Here is a 16243-nt window from a genome sequence, read left to right as displayed (position 1 = left end):
CAGTAAGAGGTGGAAAGAGCAAGGGCTTGGGAGTCAGAGGTCACAGGTTCTAATCCTAATTCTAATTCTAATTCTAATGCTAGCTGAGTGACTTTGGGCAAGTCACATAACTTCTCTATGCCTCCGTTACCTCATCTGTAAAAAGGGGATTAGGACTGTGAGCCCCACTTGGGATGACCTGATTACCCTGTATCTACCCCAGTGCTTAGAACAGTGCTTGGCACATGGTAAGCACTTTAATAAATACCAATATTATTATTATTACCCCAGAGCTTAGAACATTGCTCGGCACATAGTAACAAATACCACCATTATTAGAAGGGGGAGACAGACAACAAAATCAAACAAGTAGACAGGCATCAATAGCATGTCAGCTGGGTGATTCTGGGCAAGTCAAATAACTTCTCTATGCCTCAATTACCTCCTCTTTAAAATGGGGGTTAAGACTGTGAGCCCCAAGTGGGACAACCTGATGACCTTGCATCTTCCCCAGTGCTTAGAACAGTGCTTGGCACATAGTAACAAATAACAAATAGCTTAACAAATAAACCATCATCATTATTAGTATAGATATGATTGAATGACTGAATGAATGAAATTCCACTCCTTTCCCTCGTGCCATTCACAGCATTGCTCTTTTTCCCTCAGTCTCCCTTGTCTCTACCACTTGTACAGGAACGTTCTTGTACAACGTTCAAGTACATTCTTGTACTTGCCTGTCTACTTCTTTGGTTTTGCTGTCTCCCCGCTTCTAGATGGTGACCCCCCCCTTAAAAAAAAACCTCCAGTGGTTGTCTATCTACCTTTGCATGAAACAAAAACTTCTCACTCTAGGCTTCAAGGCTCTCCATCACCTTGCCCCCTCCTACCTCTCCTCCCTTCTCTCTTTCTCCAGCCCACCCCGCACGCTCCGCTCCTCTGCTGCCCACCTCCTCACCGTCCCCCGTTCTCGCCTATCGCGCCGTCGACCCCTGGGCGACGTCCTCCCGCTGTCCTGGAATACTCTCCCTCCTCACCTCTGCCAAACTCACTCTCTTCCCCTCTTCAAAGCCCTATTGAAAGCTCACCTCCTCCAAGAGGCCTTCCCACACTGAGCCCCCCTTTTCCTCTGCTCCTCCTCCCCATCGCCCCTTCTCCCTCCCTCTGCTTTTCCCCCTTCCCTTCCCCACAGCACTGGTGCAGATTTGTAGATATTATTTATTACTCTATTTTGTTAATTAAGTGCATATGTCTATGATTCTATTGATCTTGATGGTATCGATACCTACTTGTGTTGTTTTGCCCTCTGCCTCCCACTTTTAAACTGTCAGTCCGTTGTTGGGTAGGGATTATCTCTGTTGCCGAATTGTACATTCTAAGCGCTTAGCACAGTGTTCTGCACACGGTAAGTGCTCAAAAAATACGATGGAATGATTGGGCAGGGATGGTCTCTGTTGCCCAATTATCCATTCCAAGTGCTTAGCACAGTGCTCTGCACACGGTGATCGCTCAATAAATATGGTTGAATGAATGGGCAGGGTGGGTATCTATGTGTTGCCCAATTGTGCATTCCAAGCGCTTAGCACAGTGCTCTGCACATAACGCTCAATAAATATGACTGAATGAATGGGCAGGGATGGTGTCTGTTGCCCAATTGCCCATTCCAAGCGCTTAGCACAGTGCTCTGCATATAGTAAGCGCTCAATAAATACAACTGAATGAATGGGCAGGGATGGTGTCTGTTGTCCAACTGCCCATTCCAAGCACTTAGCACAGTGCTCTGCACACAGTCAGCGCTTAATAAATACGACTGAATGAATGGGCAGGGATGGTCTCTATCTGTTGCCCAGTTGTACATTCCAGGCGCTTAGCACAGTGCTCTGCACATAGTCAGCGCTCAATAAATACGATTGAATGGACAGGGATGGTGCCTGTTGCCCAATTGTCCATTCCCAGCGCTTAGCACAGTGCTCTGCACATAGTCAGCGCTCAATAAATACGATTGAATGAATGGGCAGGGATGGTCTCTATCTGTTGCCCAGTTGTGCATTCCAAGCGCTTAGCACAGTGCTCTGCACATAGTAAGCGCTCAATAAATACGACTGAATGAATGGGCAGGGATAGGGCCTGTTGCCCAATTGCCCATTCCAAGCGCTTAGCACAGTGCTCTGCACATAGTCAGCGCTCAGTAAATACCATTGAGTGAATGGGCAGGGATGGTGCCTGTTGCCCAATTGTCCATTCCCAGCGCTTAGCACAGTGCTCTGCACATAGTCAGCGCTCAGTAAATACCATTGAGTGAATGGGCAGGGATGGTGCCTGTTGCCCAGTTGTCCATTCCCAGCGCTTAGCACAGTGCTCTGCACATAGTCAGCGCTCAATAAATACGATTGAATGAATGGGCAGGGATGGTCTCTATGTGTTGCCCAGTTGTGCATTCCAAGCGCTTAGCACAGTGCTCTGCACATAGCGCTCAATAAATACGACTGAATGAATGGGCAGGGATAGCGCCTGTTGCCCAATTGTGCATTCCAAGCGCTTAGCACAGTGCTCTGCACAGCTGACTGTATTAGTCCGATGGAAGCAAAAGAGGGAGGGAGGAGGTGCTCAGGCGCCCGGGTCCGGCTTCTCCGCCCCCTCGGCGGAACCAATGTGGTGGAGGCTCCGGGCCCGGCCGGGCCTCTTTGACTGCGACTCCCCGCAGCGGTGACTCGGCAGCGGCGTCCGGCGTCACGTCGCGTCACCGCGCGTCACCCTACGTCATCACTGACAGCCCCGACGCCCCAACGCTCGGCGCCTCACGCCCGCCGCGCCGGCCCTTTCGCCGCGGAAAATAGTCCCGGGAGGGAAGCGGCGTCTCCGCCGTACAGGCGCGACGCGGAGGGACACCTCCGGTCCGAGAGGGAAAAGCGGCGCAGAGCGAGATTTATAAAGGGGCGGGTGGGGGAGGGGGCGGCGTCCCGGGTCGGTCGGCGCTTCTTTCCCTGCCCTCCCCGGGTGGATCCCTCCGCCTGCCGTAGCGGTGCTGAGGCCGAGGGAGCCGCCATTTTGGATGTTCGGTTCCCGTCGCCGCCGCCGCCCCCGGAGCTCCCGGTTGCAGTCGAGGTTTGGGGCCGGTGAGTGTCGCCGGTCGAGGCCGAGGCGGGGGCGAGGTTTCCTGGCGGCTCCGGGGAGAGGCCGGACCCAAAAATCCTGTCAGGAAGAGCCGGGGGGGGGGGCGGCCGGTCCCTGAGGAGAAGGAGGGAGGCCCCGCCGCCACCTCAGCCTCCTCCAGCCAGGCTCCTGCACTGCGCTAAGCGCTCCGAGTGGACGACGGGGCCCCGGGACCATCCCCGCCCCCTCCATTCCGTCGTAGTCGCTGAGCGCTCACTGTGTGCCGAGCGCTGCGCTGGACAGTTGGGCAACACCTGGAGACCGACCCTGCCCGTCCGGTCGTATTTATTGAGCGCCCACTGGGTGCTAAGCGCTAGGACTGGACGGTGGGGCAACACACAGACACCGACACAGTGCATTTCATCGTATTTACTGAGCGCTCACTGGGTGCTGAGCGCTTGGGCTGGGCGATCGGGCAACACGTAGAGACCAACCCTGCCCATCTCATCCTATTTACTGAGCGCTCACTGGGTGCAGAGCACTGGGCTAAGCGCTTGGGTGGCCCACTTGGACAACACGTAGAGACCATCCCCTGCCCTTTCCATCGTATTCATGGAGCGCTCACTGTGTGCTGAGCGCTGCGCTGAGCGCTTGGGCTGGACAGTTGGGCAACACATAGAGACCGACCCTGCCCATTCAGACGTATTTATTGAGCGCTCACTGTGTGCTATGCGCTGAGCGCTGCGCTGGACAGTTGGGCAACACGTAGAGACCAACCCTGCCCATTCCACTGTATTCACGGAGCGCTCACTGTGTGCCGAGCGCTGTGCTGAGCGCTTGGGCTGAACAATTGGACAACACATAGAGACTGACCCTGCCCATTCAGTCATATTTATTGAGCGCTCACTGTGGGCTGAGCGCTGCGCCGAGCGCTTGAGCTGGACAGTTGGGCAACACATAGAGACTGACCCTGCCCATTCAGTCATATTTATTGAGCGCTCACTGTGGGCCGAGCGCTGCGCTGAGCGCTTGGGCTGGACAATTGGGCAACACATAGAGACTGACCCTGCCCATTCAGTCATATTTATTGAGCACTCACTGTGGGCTGAGCGCTTGGGCTGGACAATTGGGTAACACATAGACTGACCCTGCCCATTCAGTCATATTTATTGAGCGCTCACTGTGTGCTGAGCACTGCGCTGAGCGCTTGAGCTGGACAGTTGGGCAACACATAGAGACTGACCCTGCCCATTCAGTCATATTTATTGAGCGCTCACTGTGTGCTGAGTGCTGCGCTGAGCGCTTGAGCTGGACAGTTGGGCAACACATAGAGACTGACCCTGCCCATTCAGTCATATTTATTGAGCGCTCACTGTGGGCTGAGCGCTTGAGCTGGACAATTGGGCAACACATAGAGACTGACCCTGCCCATTCAGTCATATTTATTGAGCGCTCACTGTGGGCTGAGTGCTGCGCTGAGCGCTTGAGCTGGACAGTTGGGCAACACATAGAGACTGACCCTGCCCATTCAGTCATATTTATTGAGCACTCACTGTGGGCTGAGCGCTTGGGCTGGACAATTGGGCAACACATAGACTGACCCTGCCCATTCAGTCATATTTATTGAGCGCTCACTGTGTGCTGAGCACTGCGCTGAGCGCTTGAGCTGGACAGTTGGGCAACACATAGAGACTGACCCTGCCCATTCAGTCATATTTATTGAGCGCTCACTGTGTGCTGAGCGCTGCGCCGAGCGCTTGAGCTGGACAGTTGGGCAACACATAGAGACTGACCCTGCCCATTCAGTCATATTTATTGAGCGCTCACTGTGGGCTGAGCGCTGCGCTGAGCGCTTGAGCTGGACAATTGGGCAACACATAGAGACTGACCCTGCCCATTCAGTCATATTTATTGAGCGCTCACTGTGGGCTGAGCGCTGCGCTGAGCACTTGGGCTGGACAATTGGGCAACACATACATAGAGACCGACCCTGCCCATTCCACTGTCTTCACGGAGCGCTCACTGTGTGCTGAGCGCTTGGGCTGAAGAGTTGGGCAACAGAGACCAACCCTGCCCATTCCATCGTATCTGTTGAGCTCTCACTATGTGCTGAGCGCTGGGCTAAGCACTTGGGCTAGACAACTGGCTCAGTGGAAAGAGCATGGGCTTTGGAGTCAGGGCTCATGAGTTCGAATCCCAGCTCTGCCACTTGTCGGCTGTGTGACTGTGGGCAAGTCACTTAACTTCTCTGTGCCTCAGTTCCCTCATCTGTAAAATGGGGATTAAGACTGTGAGCCCCACGTGGGACAACCTGATTCCCCTATGTCTACCCCAGCGCTTAGAACAGTGCTCGGCACATAGTAAGCGCTTAACAAATACCAACATTATTATTATTATTATTATTATTACAACTGGGCAACACATAGAGACCAACCCTGCCCATTCCATCGTATTCATTGAGCGCTCACTGTGTGCAGAGCACTGGGCTAAGCGCTTGGGTTGTACACCTGGGCAACAGATAGAGACCAACCCTGCCCGATCCACCGTATTTATTGAGCACTCACTGTGTGCAGAGCACTGTGCTAAGCGCTTGAGCTGTACAGTTGGGCAACAGATAGACCAACCCTGCCCATTCCATCGTATCCATTGAGCGCTCACTGTGTGCAGAGCACTAGGCTAAGCACTTGGCATGTGCAGTTTGGCAACAGTGATGATCCCTGCCCACTCAGTCGTATTTATTGAGCGCTTACCGTGTGCAGAACCCTGGGCTAATCGCTGGGAATGGACAGTTCAGCAACAGAGACAGTCCCTGCCCATTCAGTCGTATCTATGGAGCTCTCATTGTGTGCATAGCACTGTGCTAAGCGCTTGGAATGGACAGTGTGGCGACAGGTAGAGACCATCCCTGCCCAACAACGGGCTCCGAGTCTAAAAGGGGAGAGACAGAAAGCAAAACAACACAAGTAGACAGGTGTCAATATCATCAAGATAAATGGAATCATAGAGACACATCATTAACAAATAGAGTAATAAATAATATATACAAATAGGCCCCAGTGCTGTGGGGAGGGGAAGGGGGGATGGCAAGGGGAGGAGGAGCAGAGGCAAAGGGAGGGCTTGTCCTCGACTTACCCTTCCACCCTTAACGGAGTCTTCCCATTTCTCCCGTTTCTCTCAACCCCCGTGGCACCCAGCTGTTCTGCTTTGATTCCCTAGGAATGTGAATCCCTTATTTTCCACATTTCCTGTATTTGAGAAGCAACGTGGTTCAGTGGGAAAAGTCCGGGTGTGGGAGTAGGAGGTCATGGGTTCTAATCCCGGCTCTGCCACTTGTCAACTGTGTGACTTGAGGCAAGTCACTTCACTTCTCTGGCCCTCAGTGACCTCATCTGTAAAATGTGGATGGTGATGATGGCATTTGTTAAGCATATACTGTGTGCAAAGCACTGTTCTCAGCTCTGGAGAGTTACAAGGTGATCAGGTTGTCCCACGTGGGGCTCACAGTCTTCATCCCCATTTGACAGATGAGGGAACTGAGGCACAGAGAAGGGAAATGACTTGCCATGGTCACACAGCTGACAAGCAGAGGAGCTGGGATTAGAACCCATGACCTCTCGACTCCCAAGCCCGGGCTCTTGCCCCTAAAGCACGCTGCTTCTCAGGATTTAAACTGAGTTCCACGTGGCTCAACCTTGTATCTACCCTAGCGCTTAGAACAGTGCCTAGCACATAGGAAATGCTTAATAATAATTATGGCATTTAAGCGCTTACTATGTACAAAGGACTGTTCTAAGCGCTGGGGAGGATACAAGGTGATCAGGTTGTCCCATGTGGGACTCACAGTCTTAATCCCCGTTTTACAGATGAGGTCACTGAGGCACAGAGAAGTGAAGTGACTTGCCCAAAGTCACACAGCTGCTCACCAAATACCATCATCATTTTCTCAGGACGGTGGTGGTGCCGCCGCCGTCCCAGAGTTTGACAGGCGATTGGGAAAGACTTGGCCAGAGGTACTGGTGTCTAGTTGCTACGGATTGCTCTCTTATCAATGACCGGGTAAAGCAAGGGCAGTTTTCATGGTCATGGGTTCGAATGCTGGCTCTGCCACTTGTCAGCTGTGTGACTGTGGGCAAGTCACTTCACTTCTCTGTGCCTCAGTGACTTCATCTGTAAAATGGGGGTGAAGACTGTGAGCCTCACATGGGACAACCTGATGACCCTGTATCTACCCCAGCGCTTAGAACAGTGCTCTGCACATAGCGCTTAAATACCAACATTATTATTATTATTTTCGTAATCTTCTAGTCAGAGTGTGTTCCCTCTTCGGAATAGCCTAACACTTCTGTTCTCATAGAAAAGGCTAGTTTATGGAGGAGTTTCGTGGGCCTAAATTGAAAGCTCCAGGACTTCAGCATAAGGGAAACAAGCAAGTTGGACCTGTTAGTGGCCTGTAGTTCCTTGATTTCCTTTCCTGTTGGAAACCTGTGACCTGTTTTGAGATGTGATGAAGAGGAGCCAGAAGCTCAACCATTGAATCATTGCGGGGGAAACCACTAAGCAAAACAACTTTCCTGTTTCCATGTACTTAGAACCCCAGGCTAGGAGAGGGATGGGCATCAACAGCATTGAGTCCTCACTCTTTGACAAACAAGTCACAGAACTTTGGCGGGGAGAGTTTCGACATTCAAGCCAGTCGAAGGGAGGAAGACAAGGAGAGAGTCGGGAGATGAGCTCGGCAGTCGTTTGCCTGCTCAGGTGTTAGCGCCCTGCGATAACCCCTCGGGCTCTCAAATCCTCACATTAGTTATTTCAAAGTTGGGTGCGGCGAACCCTGTTTTCCTGGGTCGGTCATATCACTGTAGACATCACCACCCTCCTTCCCGTCTCACTAGCCCTTGACCTCGGCATTAGCCTTGATGCCTCGCTCTCATTCAACCCACATATTGAATCTTTCACTAAATCCTTTTGGTTCTATCTTCACAGCGGATAGAGCCCGGGCCTGGGAGTCAGAAGGTCCTGGGTTCCAATCCCAGCTCTGCCACTTGTCAGCTGTGTGACCGTGGGCAAGTTGCTTCACTTCTCTGGGCCTCAGTTACCTCACCTGTAAAATGGGGATTGAGCGTGTGAGCCCCATGTGGGACAGGGATTGTGTCCAATCCTGTTTGCTTGTATCCTCCCCAGCACTTAGTAGAGTGCCAGGCACATGGTAAGCACTGAACAAATACCACCTTATTATTAGTATAAAAATATATTCTGATGGTGCCTAATCCCACCACCCAAGTAGATGAGTAGCTTTCCTGACCCTCATTCAGGAGAAAAAAGTAAAGGGTGATTTCTTTGTAATCTTTACTTTCAGGACCATAGTAGTACTTGTTTAATGCTCTCCGGTGACTGATTTAGAGAATGTTCAGAATTCCCATAACAGTTTATTCTTTAGGGGAATCGTTATGTTAATGAAATAATTTGCAATAGCATATATCGTAGAAGATGTAAATTGTTGATGATTGTAGTATTTAAGAGCTCCCAATGTGCTAAACACTAAGCACTAGGATAGATACGAGGTATTCAGGTCGGCCACAGCCCCCGTCCCACATGAGGCTCACAGTCTAATTGGTGGTTCCTCATTTCTTTTGAGGCAGGTGAGTGTAATTGACTCATTGTAATTTTACAATTGGAGAAACCCAGGCCCAGAGAAGGTAAATAATTTGCCTGAGGTCATACAGCAAGCCACTTACATAAACCAAGAATTAGAATGGATGTCTATAAATTATCACTGCTGCTTTAATCTATGTGCTTCATTTTTCTTATAAAAATTGTTGCCAGATTATGATAGTCTTGTGAATTATAGTGTGTATGCCAGTCCTGTTAGAAGACTTTAGTATTTTGAGTGTGACAAATAATGAGATGCATTGTAACTTTTGGTGTGTAACTTAAACTTATGAAGTATGTAGAAAGTGATTCAAAGGTATGTTAGAATGAGGAGTGTGAGTTTTCCAGGTTTTGGAATCTTGATTCTGTTTTGGCTCATGGGAAATATGAGGACAGTTTCTTACAGATGAATGATGGAGTGCCACTATATTTTAAACAGAATAAATTATGTAAGGAGTGCTGCATAATTGGATTAATCATGCATTTAGGAAACATTTATTGAGCCCTGAATGAGGACTCATATCATTATGAACTAGATTGATTTATTATTCTCTGAAGGTTACCTCTACTGTATATCTATTTTGACAGGTGCTTTGCCTTTACCTTGAGAATGTTACTTTCATGTTCTAGTAGAAGTAGTTTGTGGTGTTAACAGCTTCTGAACTGCTGATACTAAGTTAATTTGCCCCTGGCCCATTGCCAAACTTCAAGTAACTCATGACTGTTCCATGTGTGTTTTTTTAATCACCGTGGTCAGGGCATCCAAGTTCTATTTCCTCTTTCTTGTCGTCCGTATCATTACCTTCATATATCTACCGTCATTTCTTAATCTGTCAGGAACTTAATAAGTGTGGTATTTAAGCGCTTACTGTGTCCCTGGCACTGTACTAAGTGTATTTATTGAGTGCTTATTATGTCCAGAGTACTGTGACTAGTCTTGTGACCAATCACCCTTCGCTCCTCCCCCTTCCCCTTTCCCCTCAGCACTGTGCTCCTTTGTATATATTATTTATTACCCTATTTATTTTGTTAATGAGGCTTACATCCCCTTGATTCTATTTATCCTGATGATGTCTTGTTTTTGTTTTGCTCTGTTTTGCTTTGCTGTCTGTCTCCCCCGTTCAGACTGTGAGGCCATCACTGGGCAGGGATTGTCTCTTATCTGTTGCCGGATTGTACATTCCAAGTGCTTAGTACAGTGATCTGCACATAGTAAGTGCTCAATAAATGCGACTGAATGAACAATTTAAGTCCCTAATTGCCTGTGAGCACTCAGATTTTCAGTTGATAGTCCCTGTAATTACCAAAGCTAATTTTTGATATATTTGGTGAAGGAAGTTTAAGAACTATGTCTTACCCTCTTAGCTGCCTTTGTCACACTGACCATTCTCTTCTACACCTTATCCCTTGGTTCTCTGCCTACTTTTTCAGTCTCTTTTGATGGGTTTCACCCTTTAACTGTGGAGGTTCTGTTGTGGGTTCTAGACTTTACCTCTGTAGATTGTCCTCTCCTCGTGGGCAGAGATTGTTTTTGTTGATTTGTGCTTTTCCAAGCTTAAGACACTGCTTTTGCACTACACTCATTTTTGTAACTGCTCGAATGGGCTTTAACTGTCCCCTCTGTGGAGGAGCCCCAGATCTACCTTGCTAGCCCCAACCTCATACCTGCTTTAGATTCTTTTATTTCCTTCTACCTTCAGGGTAACTTCACGCAATGACCAGCTGGTGCCTTAAACTCCGTATAACAAAAACTTAATTTTCAACTTTCCTCCTAAACCTCCTCCTACCACCATCTTTCCCGTCAGAAAAGCTCAAAACATTGGTATTATCTTTGCCTCCTCGTAGTCTCTTTCACCTCCCACATTGTCACTTTTTTACAGCCCACTAGATTTCTTCCATGGTCTTTTCTGAATCTACTCCCACCTCCCCAGCCTTCTGGCTACCGTTTTCATCCAAACCTTGGTCACCCCTAGGCTGGGCTCATAATAATTATTACGATAGTCAAGTGCTTGCTACATGCCAAGCACCATACTAAACCCTGGGGTAGGTAGAATATAATCGGACCACATACATGGCTCACAGTCAAAGTAGGAAGGAGAACCAGTATTGAATCTCCACTTTGCAGATGAAGAAACTGAGGCACAGAGAAGTTACGCAACTTGTCCAAGGCCACATAGGCAAGTGGCTGAGCTGAGATTAGAACCCAGGTCCTGATTCCCAGGCCCATGCTCTTTCCACTGGGCCACGTGACTTCGGTAAAGCATCGGCTCCTTACTGGACTCCCTCATACAGCTTTTCCCCTTACTGGTGGTTAAACTGTCTTTCTAAAATGGTGTTCAGATCACAGGTTACTTGCTTGCAGATTCCCCCCCCCCAACACATTTCAAAAAATGTAAAACTTTAGCATTTACTTATTGCTCTCCTCATCAAATAAAAACTCCTATCCATTGGATTAAAGACTCTCCATCAGCTGCCTCCTTACTTTTTGGCTCTCTTCTCTCAGCGCACCCCAGCTTGCACTCTTTGCTCCTCTAATCAATCAATAGTATTTCCTGAGTATTTTATGTTTGCAAGACACTATATTAAGCTCTCAGGAGAGTTCAGTACAATAGAGTTGGTAAGTATGATCCCTACCCACAAGGAGCCTACTATCTAGAGAGGGAGAGAGATATCAAAATAAATTACAAATAGAGCAAAATAGAGAGAGGAAGGATAGGTACAGAAGTGCTGTAGGACTGGGGATTGGGCAAATATTAAGTGCTCAAGATCTGAGCAAAGAGATGTTGCAGAAGGAAAGAAAAATACGGGAAGTGAGGGCAAGTCAGGGAAAGCTTCTTTGGAGGACATATGATTTAAGTGGAACTGCATCTTGCATTCACTCAACTGACTAGTTGCTTTTGCCTTCCCCTGCGTGGAACTCCTTTTTTCCTCAAAACTGCTAAACCGTTTATCTTTCCACTTTGAAAGCCCTTCTAAGAAGCACCATCTCTCGGAGGCATTCTCTGACTATTCCCCATCTTCCTGATCAGAAGACCTCCTGTTAACCCTGGCATTTAAGTGTATATTGTGGTGTACCAGTTATATCCGTGTTTTCCGTTGTCTGTATAATCACTCTGTCTACCTGGCTCCTCCTTTATATTGTAAGCCCCTTGAGGGCAGGGCCTGTTTTCTGTTTTTGTTGCATTCTTCCACATGCCAAGTACAATGCTCTTCACCAAGTGATAGTCATAGTATTTATGAGCACCTCTGAGTGTTTAGTGCACTGGACTAAACATTTGGGCCATACAAAGCAAGTAACCTGTTGCTTGCCCACACCAACCAATTAGTGATATTTACTGAGAGCTTACTGTATGTAGAGCACTTGTAGGCAGGGATTGTGTCTGTTGTATTGTGCTCTCAAAGTAAGTGCTCAATATGATTATAGTCAAATACGATTGATTATATGAAAGCACTTGGGAGAGGACAGCACAACGGAGTCGATAGACACTTTCCTGGCCCACCAGGAGCTTACAGTCTAGAGGGGGAGGCGGTTATTAAAATAAATTACAGTTATGTACTGAAGTGCTGTCGGGCTGAGGGTTGGGTGAATAGAGAGTATAAATCCAAGGTAAAGGTAACACAGAAGGGAGAGAGAGTAGAGTACATGAGGGCTTAGTCAGGGAAGGCCTCTTGGAGTAACTGTCATTTTAATAAGTCTTTGAAGGTGGGGAGAGCGGGGGTCCATTGTATAAGAAGGGGGAGAGAGTTCCAGGCCCGAGGGATGGTGTGGGCAAGGGGTCAGCAGCGAACTCGATGAAAAGGTGGTCCAGTGAGTAGGTTGGCATTGGAGGAGTGAAGCCTGTGGCCTGGGTTGTAGGAAATCAATGAGGTGAGAGAGGAGGCGGCGGCAAACTGACCGAGTGCCCTAAAGCTGACGGTAAGGAGTTTCTGTCGGTTGTGGAGATGGATGGACAACCATTGTGGGTTTGTGGGGAGATGTGGACTGGAATTGTTTTAGGGAAATGATCTGGGCAGCAGAATGAAGTAGGGTCTGGAGTGGGAAGAGAGAGGGAGGTCGAGGAGGGTGATCAGTAGTCAAGGAGGTTAGGATAAGTGCGCAGATCAGCATAGTAGTTGTTTGGAGGAGAGGCAAGGGTGGATATTAGCGATGTCGTGAAGGTAGAACCAACAGGATTTGGTGACAGTTTGGATATATGGGTTGAAGGAGAGGCGATCTGAGAATAATGCCAAGGTTAGGACCTGTAAGACAGGGAGGATAGTGTTGTTGTCTATAGTGATGGGCAAAGCCAATGGGAGGACGGGGTTTGGGTGTGAAGATGAGGAGTTTAGTTTTGGATATGTTCAGTATGAGGTGTTAGCAAGACATCCAAATAGAGGTGTTATGAAGGCAGAAGGAAATATGTTGCTGTAGTAGATGAGGAGAAAGATCAGGGAGAGACGAGCATAGAAGTATTTACAAACAGTAATCAAAATACGAGATTGAATGTATAATTGACTACATGTATATACCTAACTGCTGAGAGTATAAGTAGGCTCTTAATAAGCAGTGATGATACGTTAGTAGATTCAAGCCATTCAAAAAACTCCATAATGTATTTTGAATTACTTCCCAAAATGCATATCAGGAATATGTTACTTATAGAACATTTTGAATGTTCATATATAAATAAAACCCAGGTTACCGGTATATTTGTGATGATGAAAAGCTTTCATATGATGCATTTTATCTGTTCCCACTGCTGCCCTATTTGGATTGTTATATATTCTCCCACAAGGTACAACATGAGTTTTAGGATGGATTTTCAAAGAGATTGACATATGCATCTACTTCGTGTAATTTTGTTTACTCAGGGCATACCAAGAATTCAGGAAGCTGTTTAAGGTTTTATAATTGTTGAATTAAAAAGCTATTCACCTATTTTGCCAAACAGTTAAGATTGTAACCAAAAGCTTAAGCTGACCGAACTGTATTAGAAACCCAAATCAGGAAAGACTACAGTTCTCAGCTGGGGTCTACCCAACTTCATCACATTTATTATGGTGGACTAGGGTGTTTAATTTTTATGCAACAAGGTGAGTTGATATCACTATCTAAGAGGGTTTTTTGGGGTGGTTTTTTTTGCATTAAAAACATGAAGTATACTGTATGAAGTGCTGTGGTAGGTACAAGATAATCAGATTCAGACATGGACCTTGTCCCACAAGGGGTTCACAGTGTTGGTGTGAGAACAGGTATTGAATTCCCTTTTTACAGATAAGGAAACTGAGGTACAAGGAAGTTAAGTGACTTGCTGAAGGTCACAGGGCAGGGAAGTGGCAGAGTAACTTGGATTCTGAAAATCCCATCCTTCTACCTAAAACAAATTGCTCACCTGTTCCATATTCCAACATGATTTCTTTATCCTATATGCATTTCTGTTTCCAGTTTGCCTTTGATTTTTGGCTTTCCCTTAGTTCCTCTTTATTCTTTAGCTGTTCCTTGGTTGTTAGTTGCATTAGCAAGATTTTAAGGGAATGTACAGGGAACATACCTCTTAAACTGATTATAATTTCCATCTTTTCACTTGTAATTTGTCATGTACATTTATTCAGACAAAATACAAATTTGTATTTTGGAGTCTTTAATTTTTTTGTGTGTTGTTTTTTGGTGTGGAGGAGTGTTTGTTAAAAGCATGTCTGAATGGAGGACATGGGAATGGAAGATTGGGCAAATGAGTAGTTTTCGTTTCTCATCTGAACACTTGCAGACCATCCCAAATTTTAAGAGTTCAGTCCTCTTGGAGGAGCAATTTCCAGTTGAAGTTTGAAATAAAAACGTTTCAAGGTGGAGGAAAAAAATTAACTTTAGTCAGCTTCTTTTAAGGCTTTCGTAAAGACAGATAGTGTAAAGGGGTAGGGCATGGTGGTGTTGTGAAAGGCAGGCAGAAAGTGCACTTTTCTCCCTTCCAACCCTGTAAGTTTGCTGCAGCCTTTTCAGTCTATTGGAAAAGCAGAGGTAATTAGAAATCATATGTTAAGCAAAATATTTTTGAAATTTATGTTCTAATTTCTTTGTGAGTTGGATTTTGGGGGGCTAGGGATGAAGGAATGGGAACTTTGCAGGGAAGGCATCTGAAGTCTTCATTCTCATCTGCATGTCATTTAAAAACTTCTTTTAGAAGGCATGAACTTTTTGTTACAATAACAAGTAGCGTCACCTGATACATTGTTCCATAACCACCTTGTAACTAGTGTAATTGTGTTTTACAGGGTGAGTTTCTTCCGCTTTACAACTTGTTAGGGTTTGAGATTAATACTCTGAACTATGGGAATATGGAAGTGTCAATTTTTTTGAGCATTTGGGGATTTTTGTATTTTTTTCCCTATCAAGGCTTAGGGATAAAAGCTTCAATTAGGGTAGAAGGCATAGTACATTTGGCGTTCATTCAGTTACAGTTCAGATTGAAGACACTAGATATTCTGAAACTTTTGGGGGGCTGCTACTGTTGAATGAACTGTATTTTATAAGTAATGGGGGTTTCTCCAACATGATTAGTGAAGATTTTCCCCCTTGAACCTCAGTATTGAGAAATAATTTCTTGTTCATCTTGAAACAGAGCAATTTTTTTAATGCTTAGACTGTGAACCCTATGTGGGATAGGGACTGAGTCCAACCTAATTAACTTGTTCCTATCTCAGCACTTAGAACAGCGTTTGACACAACGTAAGTGCTTAACAAGTGCCATTTAAAAAAATACTCCTTTCAGAATACCCAAACACTTCCCATCCTTCTTTGAAACCACTAAAACATTTTTTTGAACTGAAATATTAGAATGACGTCTAGCTAGGATGTGGGTTCTTGTTGTAAAGGGAGCAGATATAGAAGGCTACTATTTTGAAAAGCAGTTTGAGGACCCTGCAGTATAATGAACTGAAGCTCTGTGGTTTTTACTATGATTATGAAACAAGGGCCTTTTTAAGCTTCCCTTTCCCCTTAATCTTGAAAGTGCGAAAGGAGATATCGATCATGTGCAAACTGCACCCAAATACCCAATGAGGCCACACCTGCCGATGTTCTTCATCTTCATCTACTCCCCCAGTTCTGTATTTGAATCTGGTTTCTTTTCCCAAAATGTGACATAAGCTTTAAAACATTTTAAACTCAGAAGGAATTAGCAAGGAATGCCCCTGTCTTGGTAGGAAGTAGGAAAAAGAGGAACCCAGGTTGGGAAAGTTATTGCTTTGGCCGGACTCCATCCTGGCTTGCCGAAAAGTGATTTAATTCAGAATGCGTTAGCTGGACTCAATTGTATACGAATGATTACAGTGTGCAGAGCACTTTACTAAGTTGCTTGGGAGAGTACAGTATTACTAGGTTGGTAGACACATTCCCTACCTAGGAATGCTTTGTTGATAAGCAGCACATGACCTGGGAATCAGAAGAGCTGGGTCTTATCCCAGCTCTGCCCCTTGTGTACTGTGTGACCTTGGGCAAACCACTTAACTTCTCTGGGCCTCCATTTCCTCATCTGTAAAATGGGGA

At 46.6% G+C, this 16243-nt stretch overlaps 1 protein-coding gene across 3 annotated transcripts in view; it reads left to right on the top strand.

The window, feature by feature from the left end:
* The first annotated feature begins 2972 nt into the window (after positions 1 to 2972).
* AP1G1 (adaptor related protein complex 1 subunit gamma 1) overlaps positions 2973 to 16243 on the top strand; it is a 78257-nt gene continuing 64986 nt past the window's right edge. For 2 of the 3 annotated variants that reach the window (XM_007672284.3, XM_007672279.3), the window contains exon 1: positions 2973 to 3095. In XM_007672284.3, coding sequence (XP_007670474.2) covers positions 3032 to 3095 — 64 coding nt within the window. In that variant the 5' untranslated portion in view covers positions 2973 to 3031. The remainder of the gene's footprint in view (positions 3096 to 16243) is intronic. The other variant, XM_001509354.3, reaches the window with a different exon arrangement.

This window comes from Ornithorhynchus anatinus, chromosome 11, assembly GCF_004115215.2.
Source record: "Ornithorhynchus anatinus isolate Pmale09 chromosome 11, mOrnAna1.pri.v4, whole genome shotgun sequence".
Classification (NCBI taxonomy): Eukaryota; Metazoa; Chordata; class Mammalia; order Monotremata; family Ornithorhynchidae; genus Ornithorhynchus; species Ornithorhynchus anatinus.
The sequence above is the reverse complement of the archived record's forward strand: the minus strand, read 5'-3'. Positions and strand labels throughout refer to the sequence as shown.